The sequence below is a fragment of the Myodes glareolus genome, chromosome 11 (genome assembly GCF_982192425.1).
Source record: "Myodes glareolus chromosome 11, mMyoGla1.1, whole genome shotgun sequence".
NCBI classification, from domain to species: Eukaryota; Metazoa; Chordata; class Mammalia; order Rodentia; family Cricetidae; genus Myodes; species Myodes glareolus.
In genome coordinates, this window is record NC_142036.1 from 50,617,396 (window position 1) to 50,632,360 (window position 14,965).

A 14,965-nucleotide genomic window follows, 5' to 3' on the forward strand; every position below is an offset into this window, starting at 1 on the left:
ATATTGTATTTACTGAGTTCTCATTTGGATTGTGGATGTTTGATTAAATCATTTAGTGACTTTTCAATATATGATTGACTATTGGATGAACAGGTAAGTGAATAAGCTAGAGGAAAAACTAGGGCTGTTAATACTGTTACTTGTATGGGTCTTCCTGTGACTAATGCCAGATAAATAATAGTGCCTCTTAATTACATGAATTACTCTCTAGATAACACCATCTGCATGGGTTTTCTGTTTAAATATTTACTTTTATGTAATCTCAAGAATCCACTTTATGCTTCTCATGGCATTATTTGTGCTTTTACAATTGATACACTTGAGTTTTGATTAAAGGGGGGAGAATGTTCTTATGGTCAACCAGTTCTTCTGTTATTTGGTAGTGGTGGTACTCAGCTGTCCAGAAAATACATTATAGAGCACAGAGGTGATGATTTAGGGCAGTTTGGTATATTGTGATACAGGGAGGTCTCCAGATTACGTGTCATGTCCTAGTGTACCAGAACCATAAGTATTGATGGTGCTAAGAGATGTGTAACGAAGAGAAATCAAACAGCTCATTCTTCTTAAAAGATTAAGTATTACTATGCATTGTCCTTCCCTGCTGTTCTGTTCTGTAATCAACTTGGTCAATGCTTAGGGAGTAGTTACTTCTTGCCAACCACAATATGTTTTATAATGTACAAGACACAATAACAAAATATCAACCAAAATCATGTTGTAAAGTTAAGTTTCTATGATGATGAAAGGGTGGTGGGAGTGAAGCTTTTTGGGCAGGAGGCGAATAATTTAAATAACTTTAGAGTAACAGTTGTATTTTGCTATTATAGGCCCCAAGGTGATAGATTATTTAATTGAAAATTGATTAAAAATATTTTCTTTTGCTAATCAGGCCATAAATGGGAATTTTGTAGTCTTCTCTTTTACATTTGGCCAGTACTTTGAAATCTGTTTTGTTCACAGTGGTCAGCAGTAGCCTAAGTTTCGGAAGCAGCAGCAGAGAGGCAGGCCCTCACGGCCCAGTACAGTCTGAGGAGATTTCCTCTTCCTCAAGGGCTCTTCCTAGCAATAGTGTAGTTTCAGGTTTGTCAGATTTAGCAACCACAAATACAGAGTATCTAGTTAAATTAGAGCTCTAGATAATTTTTTTAAAAATAAGACTGTCCTAGATGTTACATGGAGTTGACTTTAAAATGTCTTGTTTACATGAGATTTAGATTTAGCTAAATATTCTGTTTCTGTTTGTCAAGCCTAGTTATTTCCATTTGCTAGGTGCCAAGCACTGAGAAACTGGTAAGAAGCCCTTGAGGGGCTCAAAATGTGAGCAGAAGAGCAAACAAGAGATTCAAAGAAGCAACATTAGAGTGGAAATGCCAAGGATCTGAGCCAGGAGTGGGGACTTCAGGCAGGGATGCTAGTGTGTGAGTGCTTGGCGTGGCACTGGTAGGCTGAGAACCCAAGAAGGAGCTAGATGGGGGACAGCAGGGGTGGGTAGGTGAGACAGTACCAAAAGTGAGAAAATGTCATGGGGGAAGGGGGAGGAATAAGCCAGGCTTGGGAGTGTGTTTGGGGAGGCTATCACGAAAGGAACCGTAAGAGCTGTGATGTACCCTAGACACTATTCGAAGACCTCCATGCTCAGTCCACTCAGTCTGCATACTGTAAAGGGAAGAGTCTGGATAAGAATTGCTAATGGTTTGACTGAGGGTTTTACAAGCCCTGAGTTCAGTCTCTGACCTTGGTTTTCTCCCTTTCAGAGGACTGTACAGGCTTTCTTTCACACGGCTTCCTTCCATTCCTTAGCCTTGCTCTTGTGTCTTCATGGCCACTCTTTGGAGGTCAGGCCAAGGTTTTCAAGTCTTTAGTTGGATTATAATATTCAATGTTTATTATGTTTTTAGGGTGAAGATGAGTTAGACTTCCTCAGAGATTTTTGCTTTATACTAACACCCCTATAAATTAAAATGAAATAGCTGAGAAAACCTAGTATACTTTAATTTGCTTATTTCATGCGTGTTTTACTGGCATTTATATATATACACCACATGCTTCCTGGAGCTTGCAGAGGTCAGAAGAGATCAGAACCCACAGAATCGGAGGTATGGATGGTTGTGAGCCGCCGTGTGAATGCTGGGCATCAAACCCAGGTCCTCTGCAAAGAGCAGCAAGTACTCTACACCACTTAGCATCTTTCCAGTTCCCTAATATACTTTGAAAGTTTTTGTTGTTCATTTTTGATAATTCATCCCTGAATTAATAAAATAGAAAGCTTACTAGTGCCTCTACTATCTCATATATTTAAATATAGAGGGTTTGGTTTTTAACTTTGAAAATAAGTATATTTTCATTTAGCCACACAAGCTCATTATAGATCTGTTGTGTGGTTGAGCATGATCTCGGTGGTTGCTTGTGGTTAGGACCTCCTTGTGTGCACATGTGGTTAGGCTCTACCTGTCTGCACATGTGACAGCTGTCAGCTGGACTGCCAGGAGTCACTGCCAGTGATCATGAGTGCTTTAATGGAAGCAAGTTTACAATCTAGAGTAGGGGACTTTTACCTTGTTGGGGTGAGCTATCAGGGGCCCTTTTCCCATATTGGTCCAGATAAATCAAGTGATAAAAGGTGACCTCTACTCCCCATCCAGTTATAACTTCACTTCATGGTCAGTAGTGTGGAATTCAACATTACACTTAAACTTGTCCAGTCCTTAAGTCATTCACTTAATGACTTGAGGCTTTGTTTTTCAACTCTGGATGTTTCCATTCTTGGCGCTACAGTGGTATACAGTCTGTTAACATGAGGTGCTGTGCACTGTGCTTTGTCTTAATAATGCAACTAAATTCTTATTAGGAACCTTTCCCTTTCTATTTAGTGTTTCCCTATAGCCACAGTATTTAAGTTTCACACTACTCCTGGAATTGATGTATGTTGCTAATTAACTGAACAAAAAGTTAATCCCCAATTTTATATTTTAGAGAATGTTGCAAATGAAAACTTTATGTAGCCCTTTCAGCCCAGTCTTAGATTAGTTTCTTAGAGGCCATGGCATCTTGTTTATATATACTGTGTTCCAGGATGGACCAAAGCCTTGGCCATTCACTGCCACTCTTTCTCTTTGCTGGAGAGCTCCTTACTCAGGCCGTGGAACCCTCTGGAGGAAGTGTAGCAGTGAACTAGTGAAACACTGAGAAACGACCTCACCTTGCTGTTGTTCTGATGTAGTAGTCGGTGAAACTGACCAAACCAGAGGCCTAGCACCGTACAGTCATGTGTTCTTCTGAAGGACCTGCACCTGGAAAATTTAAATTGAAATATGGTTAAAGTAAAATTGTAATCTGTAGCTTTATAAATACATCTAAACTTTTTTTTTTCTTTTGCACAAATGCTTATTGAATACCTTGGAGGTATTAGGAACACAAGTGTATTGCAAGGTTTTTAGTTCTTATGGCTGGGCCAAGACAGATCAGAAAACAGATGGCTGCTGCAGCAAGTGGTTGGTGCTTAAGAGAGTTGGCATGTCCCAGGCCACACACACAGTCCCAGGGTCTACTCAAGTGTTCTGTAGAATAGCCATGAAGACAGCCAACACTGGTGAGAGCCAACTGATGAATGGTAAAGTTATCAAACGTCTCCCTAAAGCTTTTTAAGTATGATTGACTTATTCAGATAAAAATGTGATTTTGAAAAACAATACCCTTGCAGTGATTCAAATTGGGTAAAGAATCTTGTGAAATGGAATATGGCTGGCTGACTGAAGAGACATCTTGGTGGCTAGGTGTTTGAAAAGCCATTAGTTTCTTCTTAAGTACACTATCTCATAATTTCTAGAAGAAAAAGTTATATATAACAAAAACATGTACTCTAATATTTTCCCCCCTTGTCATTTGTGTACAAAATATTGTCAGTCTACCTTCTAGAGCCCTGGGGAGACCTTGACATCCTAGCTTCCATTGCTCCTCTGGTAGGCACTGACTGCCACTAGTAGCTGAGTTCTTCAGCTTCCAGGGGTTATTGGAACTATCATAGCGTATGCTTCTTAGCTATGCTTCTTGGCTGCCATGTCTGCTTTGGGCGCATCTTTTCCAGCCTCTGAATGGCATTCACTGCTTTTGCCTGCTTCTTACTTGTTAGTTTCCTCTTTTAGCTCAGAGACGACCCCCCCCCCCCCCGTTCACCCCTGCTTTCATTGTGCACTTTTTGGTCTACTTTGTTTCTAAATGTTGGGGTGCACAGCCCTTCCCAAAGTGATCCAGTAATGCCATGGCATTAAGTATCCATATACACAAGTTCTCACATGTCTCCCTCCAGTCCCAAACTGTCTGCTTCACAAATCTAGGTTTCTCTGTCTTATTGCCTTAGTACATCCCCGAGTATTTCTACCAGAACAATCAAACAAAACAAAAACACTTCTTGTTTTGCCCATTCCTCATTTTGGGGAAACTCATCTTTTGTTTAAAGATTTATTTCATTTTATGTGTGGGGGTGTTGCCTGCGTGCATTTTTGTGTACGTGCCTGGTGCCTGTGAAGTTCAGAAGAGGATGTCAGATCCCCCGGAACTGGAGCTAGTGATGATTGTGAACCAGCACTTGAGTGCTGGGAATCGAACCTGGATCCTCTGGAAGAGCAGTCAGTTCTCTTAACCAGTGAGCTATCATTTCAACTCCCCATCTTTACTTTTCCTTTCTGTCAGTCCACATAGCCTCTTTTCTCTGGCACCCTCTAGTTTGAGCTGTCTCTGTCATTTTTATACTACTTAAACTCTCTGAAGCTATGGGACTGATTTTTTTTTTTTAAAATCAAGTCATGTGACTTCTTTGTATACAATCCATTAATGACTTCCTGTTTGCACTTCCAATGAAATTCAGTCACTTTTTCATAGCTTACCCACCTGAGCTGAGTGTCCATAACTGGGCAGTGGGGATATTACAACTTTAGCTGAAATAAAATTTTACTGAAGGAGTGAGTGAACTTTTAACTTTTTCTATTCTTTGTTCATTATTATTTTCCCAGTGCTTAGGACAGTGTGTGTATGTGTGTATTATAGGTGCTAATAGGTGTTTGAATGAATAAATACACTCACCTTCTGGCTCTTCTAAAAGCCTTTCTTCCTCTGTGTTCAAATCAGCACATCAACCAGGTGTAGCACTTTAATCCAGGGTAATTTAAGTACTCTGGAGGCAGAGGCGAGCTGGGAGATCTCTTGAGTTTGGGGCCAGCTAGGATTATCTAGGGAAGCAAAGCAACAGAAACAAAAGCAGCTCCTTACAGGCCAGGGTTTGCCCCCTGCGGAGAACGTCCTGCAAGGCTTCTGCAGTGCTTCCTGTCCTCTCTCCCGTTCTCTAACGCCCCCCCCCCCACTGTTCCTTGTTTAAGTCTTCAGGTCAGAGAGTGTGTTTGATTACAATGTTAGGTGAGGATGGAGGAGGAGAGACAGCATGGAAATGAAAAAGGAGCCATCAGAATAACATTAATAAAGCATTTCAGAAATAAGCGTTGTGGTGGGAATCCTGTAGTAGTAGTAATAATAATAATGTAATAATAATAATCCTATGTAGTAGGAGATATGTTGAGTTGTCTTCATCCTCAGTTCAACACTTACAGTCAGTATTTAATTTGGATGTTGCCTTTGGCAAAGAAATGCTATGTTCATACAGATTTAGACATAGATACAGTGTAGCCTGGACTTCCATAGTAATTTGTAAACCTTTTGAGGCAAGATTAGGTGTGATTTTAAAGGCTATTAGGAAGGTTCTTAAATTTCTTTCCTGATTCCTTTTTTTGGGGGGTGGGGGTCTGTGCGAATGCCAGAAATTTCATTATGAGTTAACAATAAACGTATAAATTGTGAATTGTAGGTTGTGAGTGAGGCAGGCTAAGTGCTCACCAGCCATTAGTATTTGTTTGTGTGTTAGTGTAGTGGACTAGTTAGAGACACACTTGACCGGTAAGTACACAGTCATCAGCTCTGGTGGTACTTGTCCACTCACTGGGGTCGGGGGACGTCAGTGAGAATGCAGGGTCACCATGGGGCCTTCCAGATTTGTCTCGAGGTGGTTCCAGCCTGGAGCCCATGGAAAGAGGTTCCTATTTTCAGTTCTGTGGCATTCCCATGTGCACTGTGTCCCCAGAGCACCTGCCAAAGGTACTTGGAGCTGATTGCTGCTTGTTTATTTTTAGGTATCTTGCAATATATTCAGAACTCTCCCTCCTAGTGACAGCAATGAATTCGACCCAGAAGAAGATGAACCTACCCTCGAGGCATCGTGGCCCCACTTACAGGTACTTTGGCTTTTCATTTATGTTATGAAAGAAAACTTCATTAACTTCCCCTATTAGCATGGGGATTCCTTGAAGGAAGAGACCGAATTAGAAGACATAGTGGCAAACTAAAAAATGCTATTTGTGTTTCTTTCTTTTTTAGTATTTCGAGACAGGGTTTCCCTGTGTATCCATGACTGTTCTGGAACTAGCTCTGTAGACCAGGCTGGCCTCGAACTCAGAATTCTGCCTGTCTCTGCCTCTTGATTGCTGGAGCTTTTGTGTTGCTTGTGCTTGATAATTAGCATGCTAGAAATAGGGAACAGTGAGTGGGCTTTAGTGCAATACTTTTGCACGGCCCACCAAGTCACTGTGTTGCAGGTCCAGCCTCAGGTCCTTTTCAGAGCCTTTTTGTGGCCCCGCCCAGTGGGATTTCAGTTAAGAACAAAACTGTTTTCACATTAGGATTAGCTGGATGTGACTAGGTCATGGGATTCTTACCTCATTTTTAGCAGTAGATACAGAGATACTTGAATGCCTTGTCTTTGCGATAACAGTGAGTGGGTTTCCTTTCCTTTCTAGTAGTGTGAGACAGAGAAAACAGAAAAAGCTGTGGTGAAGGCCTGTTTTGGACCACCAGAGCCTTCTGTAGGCTAGTGGCGGGGATCATTGTCTGTTCCGGGTCTGGTCAGGACCACCAGAGCCTTCTGTAGGCTAGTGGCAGGCCTCCTACTTTGTGTACTTACACTTTAGCTGACACTTTTCAGCTCCTTATTTCCTTTTGTCCTTTCTTGAGCCCAACATTCCTTAAAAGAAGAAAACATAGACGCTTGACTCTGTTGACCCCCTAAAGCTATCTTTCCGTTGAGTTCGATGTCTTCAGAGACCAGTGATGAATAACAGGAAGGAAAGGGAGGGTGGAAGAGAAAGGATGTAGCCTTGTCCATCTTCGCCCTTGGGAGAAGCCACTGTGTCTTTGTGCCTGTTCCCTCACTGACATTTCGAGGGGTGAGTTGAAAAGGCCCAGAGAGATCTAACAGTCTATGCTTTCCCCACTCTAGAGACTGACGTACATTTGCCACTTGACCTGTCCCCTTTGGTACCAATGGGTTGCTACGGGTACACTGCGGGCTGTTTTTCCTGGTTACAGGGCTCTTTCCAGGGCTGTGTTTGCAACATGTCCTCAGGCTTGTAATACTGTGTGGTCCTTTTTGCTTGTTTGTTTTTGAAACGAGGTCTTGTAGTCCAGAGATCTGTTAGTCTCTACCTCCTGAGTGCTGGGATGTGCATGTGCCACTGTGTCTGAATTGATTTTTTTTTTTAATAAACATGCTGTGTTGAATTAGGGTTGCTTGCATGAGCATAGGTCAGGGGTTATTTAGTGGGACAAGGGCAACTTATCAGTGGCTACACCACTGAAGGAAATGGTGTGTCTTTTTTTCTGAGACAGGGTTTCTCTGTAGTCATGACTCTCCTGGAACTCACTCTGTAGACCAGGTTAGCCTCGATCCACCTGCTTCTGCCTCCTCAGTGCTTTGATTAAAGCGAACGCCACCACAATCGGGTGTCACATCTTTATTCTTGATGTTTGGTACCAGCCAATTGGATTGACATTTAGTCTGAGAGAAAAATAATTAAAAATCTAGTCTCTCTAAGAATGTGCTATGTCTTGTGGTGTGCAGACCAGGGAAGGACTAGGATACCCTTGCCCTTTGGTTAGCCTTATTGTACAAATTAGCCACTTTTCCATTCCTCACATGGGTGGCTGTAACTGACAAGATCATTCAGGGAATCTCTTCAGCCTGGAAAGATGGCTGAGTGAGAAAGTGCATGCTGCACCTATCTGGAAATCCAAGTTTGGTCCTGGAACTTAATGGTGAAAGGAGAGAAATGACGCTTTTGACTTATATATACAGAGCGCATGCACACGCACACACACACACCACAATAAATAAATAAAATTTATTTATTTAAAATTAAAACAACAAATCTCTTTCTCTTCAAATAGATTATTGATGTCATGATCATATGTCAGTAGATTCCATGTTTTGTCTGACGTGTTATCCTTGAAGTGCTAGGGGTGAGCCCAGAGTTTTGGGACATGCTGGATTGTACTGCTTGATCTACATCCTCTGCCCTTGATTGTGTTTTGTTTTGTTTTTAATGTGGTCTTCCTATGAAGTTTTGGCTGACCTCACTCACTATTTAGCCCAGACTGCCTCTGACTGGCCATCCTCCTGCCTCTGTGTCCTGAGTACTGGAGCTGTGTACACTACACCTGTCTTATAGTTAGTCTTTAAATTATAACAACTGATTCTTTTCTGACCAAAGCATAGTATGGTGTTAAATCTCTTCACTTTTGTGAATTCCATAATTCACCACATGTTTCCTCTTCTGGACCACATTTTAGAAGAGAGCGAAGTGTGACTGTTGGAGGGTAACAGTAAGAAAATGACACGACTGGTCAGTTTGTGGTCGGTGTTCTTACAGTCCAGCTGACTGACTGACTGTTCCTGCAGAACTGTTTTAAATTTGTGGACAGGCACAGAATTACTGAAATAGACAACAGAATATCAAGTTCACGTGGTATTTGATCAAATATGTCAGAGGTTTACTTGTATGCATGTTATTTAATCTTTTTCTAGTATTTCTATTGGTGTATTTTAAGCTAGTATGACATAGTTGCCATAGTTATTGTTTGTGTGTTGTAACATGAGGGGCCGGCTTGTTGGGGTTTCTGTCCCGCCCAGTACCCCACAACCGGCAAGTCCCAGAGAAAATCAATCACACAGAGATCTCTATAAGTTATAAAACTGATTGGCCCTTAGGTCAGGCTTCTTGTTAACTCTTATAACATATATTACCCCATTATCCTTATCTATGTTAGCCACATGGGCTCAGTACCTTTCTCAGTGTGACAGCTTACATGTTGCCTCTTCGGTGGTCTGCACAGGAATGGCGGAGGGAGTTTTCTCCTCCCTAGCCTTATCCTATTCTCATTGCCCCGCCTCTACTTCCTGTCTGGTTGACCCGCCTATACTTCCTGCCTGGCCAATCAGCGTTTTATTAAAATACATGATTGACAGAATACAGACAATTCTCTCGCACCAGTGTGTTTTCTGAGATTAGATCTGCCTTCTCAGTAGAGTACAATTTTGTAGGACCTGTTTATAATTAAGGATGGTTTTCAGTGCCTTCTTGTGAGACTTGATGCCAGGAATGTTAACACTTTGCTCATGAACCTTCCTTACGAGACCTCAAATAGTAATTTATCCTCGTACCTCCAGTTTTTCCCTTTAGAAACTCTAGAGAGAGTTTTGATTGCGAGGTTCAGTTTTTGCTTATTTCTAAATGTATCTGAAATGTTTCCTTCCACCAAGTCACTTGAAAGTCAGTTGCTTTCAAGGGACCAGTTGTCAGCCTTGGTGGAAAGGCTGTTGGCCAAGTGTGGCCTGGGAGAAGGATTCAGGGCAAGGGTGGTTTGAGTGAGTCTGGAATTCTCTATGTAAAATCAAGAGTTGAAAAATGAGTGTTTTGAAAAGAACAGTTGTGTGAGGAATAAAAATTCAAACCATATTGTGACTACAACACCACCACATCACTGGGGAAGACTCCCCCCCCCTCGAATTTATACAACACCTACATCACTGGGGAACACCCCCCCCCGAATTTATACAACACCCACATCACTGGGGAAGCCCTCCCCCCCAAATATAGAAAGCTTTTAACATTAAGCAAATGAAACCCACGTACAGTTTTGTGAGTTGTCGACCACCCACATTTGACATGAGGTCTCTGTTGTTACCCAGGTCACATCTAGAACTCCTAGGCCTGCTGCGTGCTCCTGCATAGCTGAGATTACATAGCACCACAGTACAGCAGCCTTATAGAGACAGTAAATGCTAATGGTGAAGTGGGCAGAGGGGCACCTCAGCAGCTGCAGCTACAAGCCGGGTTCCATCCCCATTACCTGTCTAGTAGAAGGAGAGAAAGAAGAGAACTAATCATGAATGTTGCCTTTTATACACACACACACACACACACACACACACACACACACACAAATCTAGTAAAAAATACTAATAGGAATACCAAATTTAAGTGTTAGAGACTAAAGCTACCAGACTCTCTAAGAATATTTAAGTTAGTGATATCTTTGGACCCTTAGAAGTCCCTCAGTTAATTTTCAGTGGTGTCCAAGGCCAACACTTTTTAATAAAAGTTTTTAGTTACATTTATTATTTGTGTGTAAGCACATGGACACACACACATGAGTGTGTGTTTTGGGGGGTGTCAGAGGACAGTTTTTGGGAGCTGCTTCTCTCTCTTTTTACCGTCTGGGTTCTGAGACTTGAACTCAGTTCATTAGTTTTTGGCACCAAGAACCTTTCCTCACTAAGTCATTTTCACAGGTCACTGTTAATTCTTTGACCACAGTTCTATGGTATTGCCCTTTCCCTGTGTTTATTGGTTACTGCAGTGTTTGAACTATTCATTATAAAAACAGAGGTGATCAGGGTTGCACTGTGTAGCTCTGGCTATCCTAGAATTCACTATGTAGACCAGGCTGGCCCAGAATTCACAGAACTGTCTGCTTTTCTCTTGAAAAGCAGTACCGGGATTAAAGGTATATGCCACTGTGGTGGGCCAACAGTGATGTTTAAAAATGCTGTTGACTTAGCATAAATGAAGACATGTGTCAGATTGGTCAAGTACTGTTGTATTCCCTTGAAATTTAAAGAAGACCGTTTCACTTAAGAGTGTTTGAAGAACATCAAAAGTGACTCATTTTTTTTTACATTGTGGCCCCTGAGCATCCATTTACAAATTTTCTGCGTGGTGATGAGAAGTATGCGTAGATGATATTACTGCATGCTGCGGTACAGGGGTGATCCTGTGGAAGGACGCTGTGCGATTGCGTGGATGACAGGCTGTACTAGCTGCTTTTCCATGAATGCATCATTCGTGCTTTACAGAACAACAAACTGGTTATTAAGGTTCGGCATTTGGCAGATATTTCCCTAAAACAAGGAAGCCCAATTGATAATAATTCTTGCTGATGATAAAATCTGAATACTAGAAACATAACTTAGCGTTTGAACTTTGGAAAGCCAGCATCTGTTATATAGCATCTATCTGTCTTATAGTAGATCTATGAGACATAGTGAGCTTTTCTTTCCTTTTCGTTCTTTCTTTTTTTTTTTAAGATTTATTTACTTATTATACATACAGTGTTCTGGCATGGAGGGCACCAGATCTCATTACAGATGGTTGTGAGCCACCATGTGATTACTGGGAATTGAACTCAGGACCTCTGGAAGAGCAGCCTGTGCTCTGTTCTTGGGAGGAAATAAAAATGTGATCTAATTAAAAAAAAAAGATACTGTGAAATAGGATTCATCAATATTTGAAAAGTCTACATGAGCCAGTGAGCCAATAATTCCTCCTTGGAAAATGACCTGTGTTAGGAACACACATGATCAAGGTCCATCCAGACTGTGGGATAGGATAGTTGGCTAGTTAGTTTATTAGTATCATTTCAGACTCTGCATGACAACCCATTTTTTTCCTACTTTTTACATTTTATGGTTTGTGTGTGTGTGTCTGTGTGTCTGTAGTGCACATAGCTTTTGGAGGGCAATGTCAGGAATTGTCCTCATTGTTCTTCAACCTTATCCTTTGAGGCAGTCGTGCCTAGAGCCCAGTGGTACACTAGCCAGGTTGCTCTGATGATGCCCTCATCTTTGCTTTCTGAGACTGGAGATATAGGTGGCCGATACGCCCCCACTGCCTGATATGCATCAGTTCTTGCTTGAATGACATGTGTTAACTTGTAGGCTAAACTACAACTCAAGTTTCAGAAATGACAGACTGTTGTTGAGTTTTGATATTTTTGATATTTGCATTAAAGAAGAATATCTCTGATTCTGAGAGAAGACTCTAAAATATTCTTTTCCCTACCTTGATTTTTTTTTAAAGATTTATTTATTGGTTATATACAACATGTTTTCCTGCACACCAGAAGAGGGCGTCAGATCTCATTACAGATGGTTGTGAGCCACCATGTGGTTGCCGGGAATTGAACTCAGGACCTCTGAAAAAGCAGTCAGTGCTCTTAACCTCTGAGCCATCTCTCCAGCTCCCCCCTACCTTGATTTTTTAAAAGTATATTTCAATAAATCACAGCTTGAATAGTCAAGAATATGTAAATCTGTCTTCTAATATGCCAGATATTCAAGAGTTTTACCGAAAGCATACCAATGCAATGTCTTATTTATCTTATTTTCTCAGGTCATTGTTTTCCTAAGTAGACAGCCTGGCCTTAAACTCACAACCCTCCTGCCCCATTCTCTCAGTGTTGGGAATTCAGGCATGTGTCAGCACACCTAATTAAGTTCTTTTCTTTATAATAAAGTTTTAAAATGATATACTATGTTAACATGTAATGCATTTTATTGCAGAATGAAATGAAACGTATTTAATAATTTCTCAGTGTTTCCTTATAAACACACGTGAAACACATCTAAATTAAATGTTCACACATACACACACATTTATCTCAAAGCTTTTGGGTGTGTCTGTTAATTTAAGTGTGAAAGGAAAAACCACAAATACTGTTTTCGGCAAATGATGGAGGCTATGTTTGTCATGTACAGAAGGCTTTGCATGTAGCATTACATTTAATTTTACTATCATCTCCATTTAAAAAAAATGAAAGAAACAGAATTTAAAAAAATGAACACGTCTAGGCTATACAATTAGTAAGGGGTACAGCTGGGCTTCTAGCCCAGAGTTTTTCTCTTAAGAGTTTTGGGTCAGTAATGCTGCTCTCTAGTCTGATGTGGCCTTTAACATAGTTTATTAGACAAACAAAGAAAATAAATATTGATCCTGCACTGTTTATCAGAGCATTTATTTGAGGTTGCCCCTGCCCGTGTGACTATGTTGCTTCCAAATGAAGGTACTGAGTTACACAGACATTGCTTAGAAGAGTGTAAGATGATATATACTTTCTTAAGGAAAATCTGGCAGTGATTATGAACAATCTGGAATGTTTGGGTGACTTTTGATCTGACAAGTCCACTTTTAAAAATATTTACTCATGAAGTAATTAAAGAAGTGCATGTTCTGTATAATTCAAATTGTGGAGTGCTTTGCTAGAGAAACCCTATAGAAACTGCTTAAATACCTGAGCATAGGCGATTGCTTAATTGTGAACAGTGGAATTCAAATTATTAGTAATGACTTACTTACTGAAAATGATGGTTTGAATACTGACACAAATTATTCATAGTGTACCATTTAAATGATAAAGGTAGCTTTATCAAAATATGCAGAGATTTATATTTATAGTACAGATACATGTTTTAGAGAGGGAGTGTACATAAGCTAGCAGTGGACTGGCAAGATAGCTCAGCAGGTCAAGTTGTTCTTGCCATCAAGTTGACTGAAGTTGTGTCCCGGGACCACACCGTGGAAGGGCTACACTACCTTCTTGCCTACCTGGGGTTGGGGTTGGGGTGAGAGATGACAAACTGTGAAAAGTGGGATTCTCTATAAAAGGTGAGAACATGGATTTTTATTTTCTTTGGCTGTATTTTTTGCTTTTAATTTTAAAAGTTAAAAATTATAACATTAAACTAGGCAAGGTGGCACATGTCTTTAATCCCAGCACTCTTTTAATCCCAGCACTCGGGAGGCAAAAGCAGGCAGATCTATCTGAGTTCAAGGCCAGCCTGGTCTACTGAGTGTATTTCAGGACAACCAAGGATACACAGAGAAACCCTGTCTTAAAAAACCGAAACCCAAACCAAACCAAAACAAAAAACACAAAAAGCAAAACCCTATACAACACTAACTGTGCATCACAGGCCAGACTAGCATGCCTCGTGGTTAAACTTAATTCCCTTAGCCCTGTTAGCTTCAGTGTAATGTGCTTCTTATAGATTTTAATGTTCTTAATGAATTCTAATTTGAAGTTAACTACAATATTTTTGTTTCAGCTTGTATATGAATTTTTCATACGATTTTTGGAAAGCCAAGAATTCCAACCCAGCATTGCCAAAAAATACATAGATCAGAAATTTGTATTACAGGTAAGCATTCTTTTGTAGTTGTATTCATGTAATTTATTTACTAACACTTTACCTCATTTTCTTGGATATTCTTAAAAACAACAGTCTTTCTGGTGGCTGTTATGTTGCCTCTTAATTAAATATGTTTATATAAGGTAGTTTCTTCTATTGCCTATTAAAAATAACAATGCCTTTTAAAAATTATTTGTGGTGGAATTTAATTCCACACTCAACACCAGGAATACCCATTCCTATGTCTTTCTAAATTGCTTTCTTAAAAGTTTAATTATAGAAGAATTTTATTTATATGACTGGTTTATACAATTTCTAAAATTTATATTTATGCCGGGTGGTTGTGGTGCATTCTTTTAATCCCAGGCAGAGACAGAGGGATCTCTCTGAGTTCAAGGCCAGCCTGGTCTTCAGGGTGAGTTCAGGACAGCCAGGGCTGCTTAGAGATACCCTGTCTTAAAAAACCAACCAACCAACCAACCAAACAAACAAAAACATTATTTATTTTGTGGATATTTGTCTTTATATGGGTATGTGTGTGTCACAGTTGTCGAAGGACAACCCCTCTGGAGTCATTTCTCCCTTAGCCTTGTGGGTTCTGTGAATTAAAACCTCAGT

At 40.5% G+C, this 14,965-nt stretch overlaps 1 protein-coding gene across 4 annotated transcripts in view; it reads left to right on the forward strand.

Moving 5' to 3' along the window:
- Window positions 1-14,965, forward strand: part of Ppp2r5e (protein phosphatase 2 regulatory subunit B'epsilon) — a 145,292-nt gene that overhangs the window by 95,115 nt on the left and 35,212 nt on the right. For all 4 annotated transcript variants that reach the window (XM_048415378.3, XM_085697526.2, XM_048415376.3 and 1 more), the window contains exons 4-5: window positions 6,180-6,281; window positions 14,264-14,356. In XM_048415378.3, coding sequence (XP_048271335.1) covers window positions 6,180-6,281; window positions 14,264-14,356 — 195 coding nt within the window. The remainder of the gene's footprint in view (window positions 1-6,179; window positions 6,282-14,263; window positions 14,357-14,965) is intronic.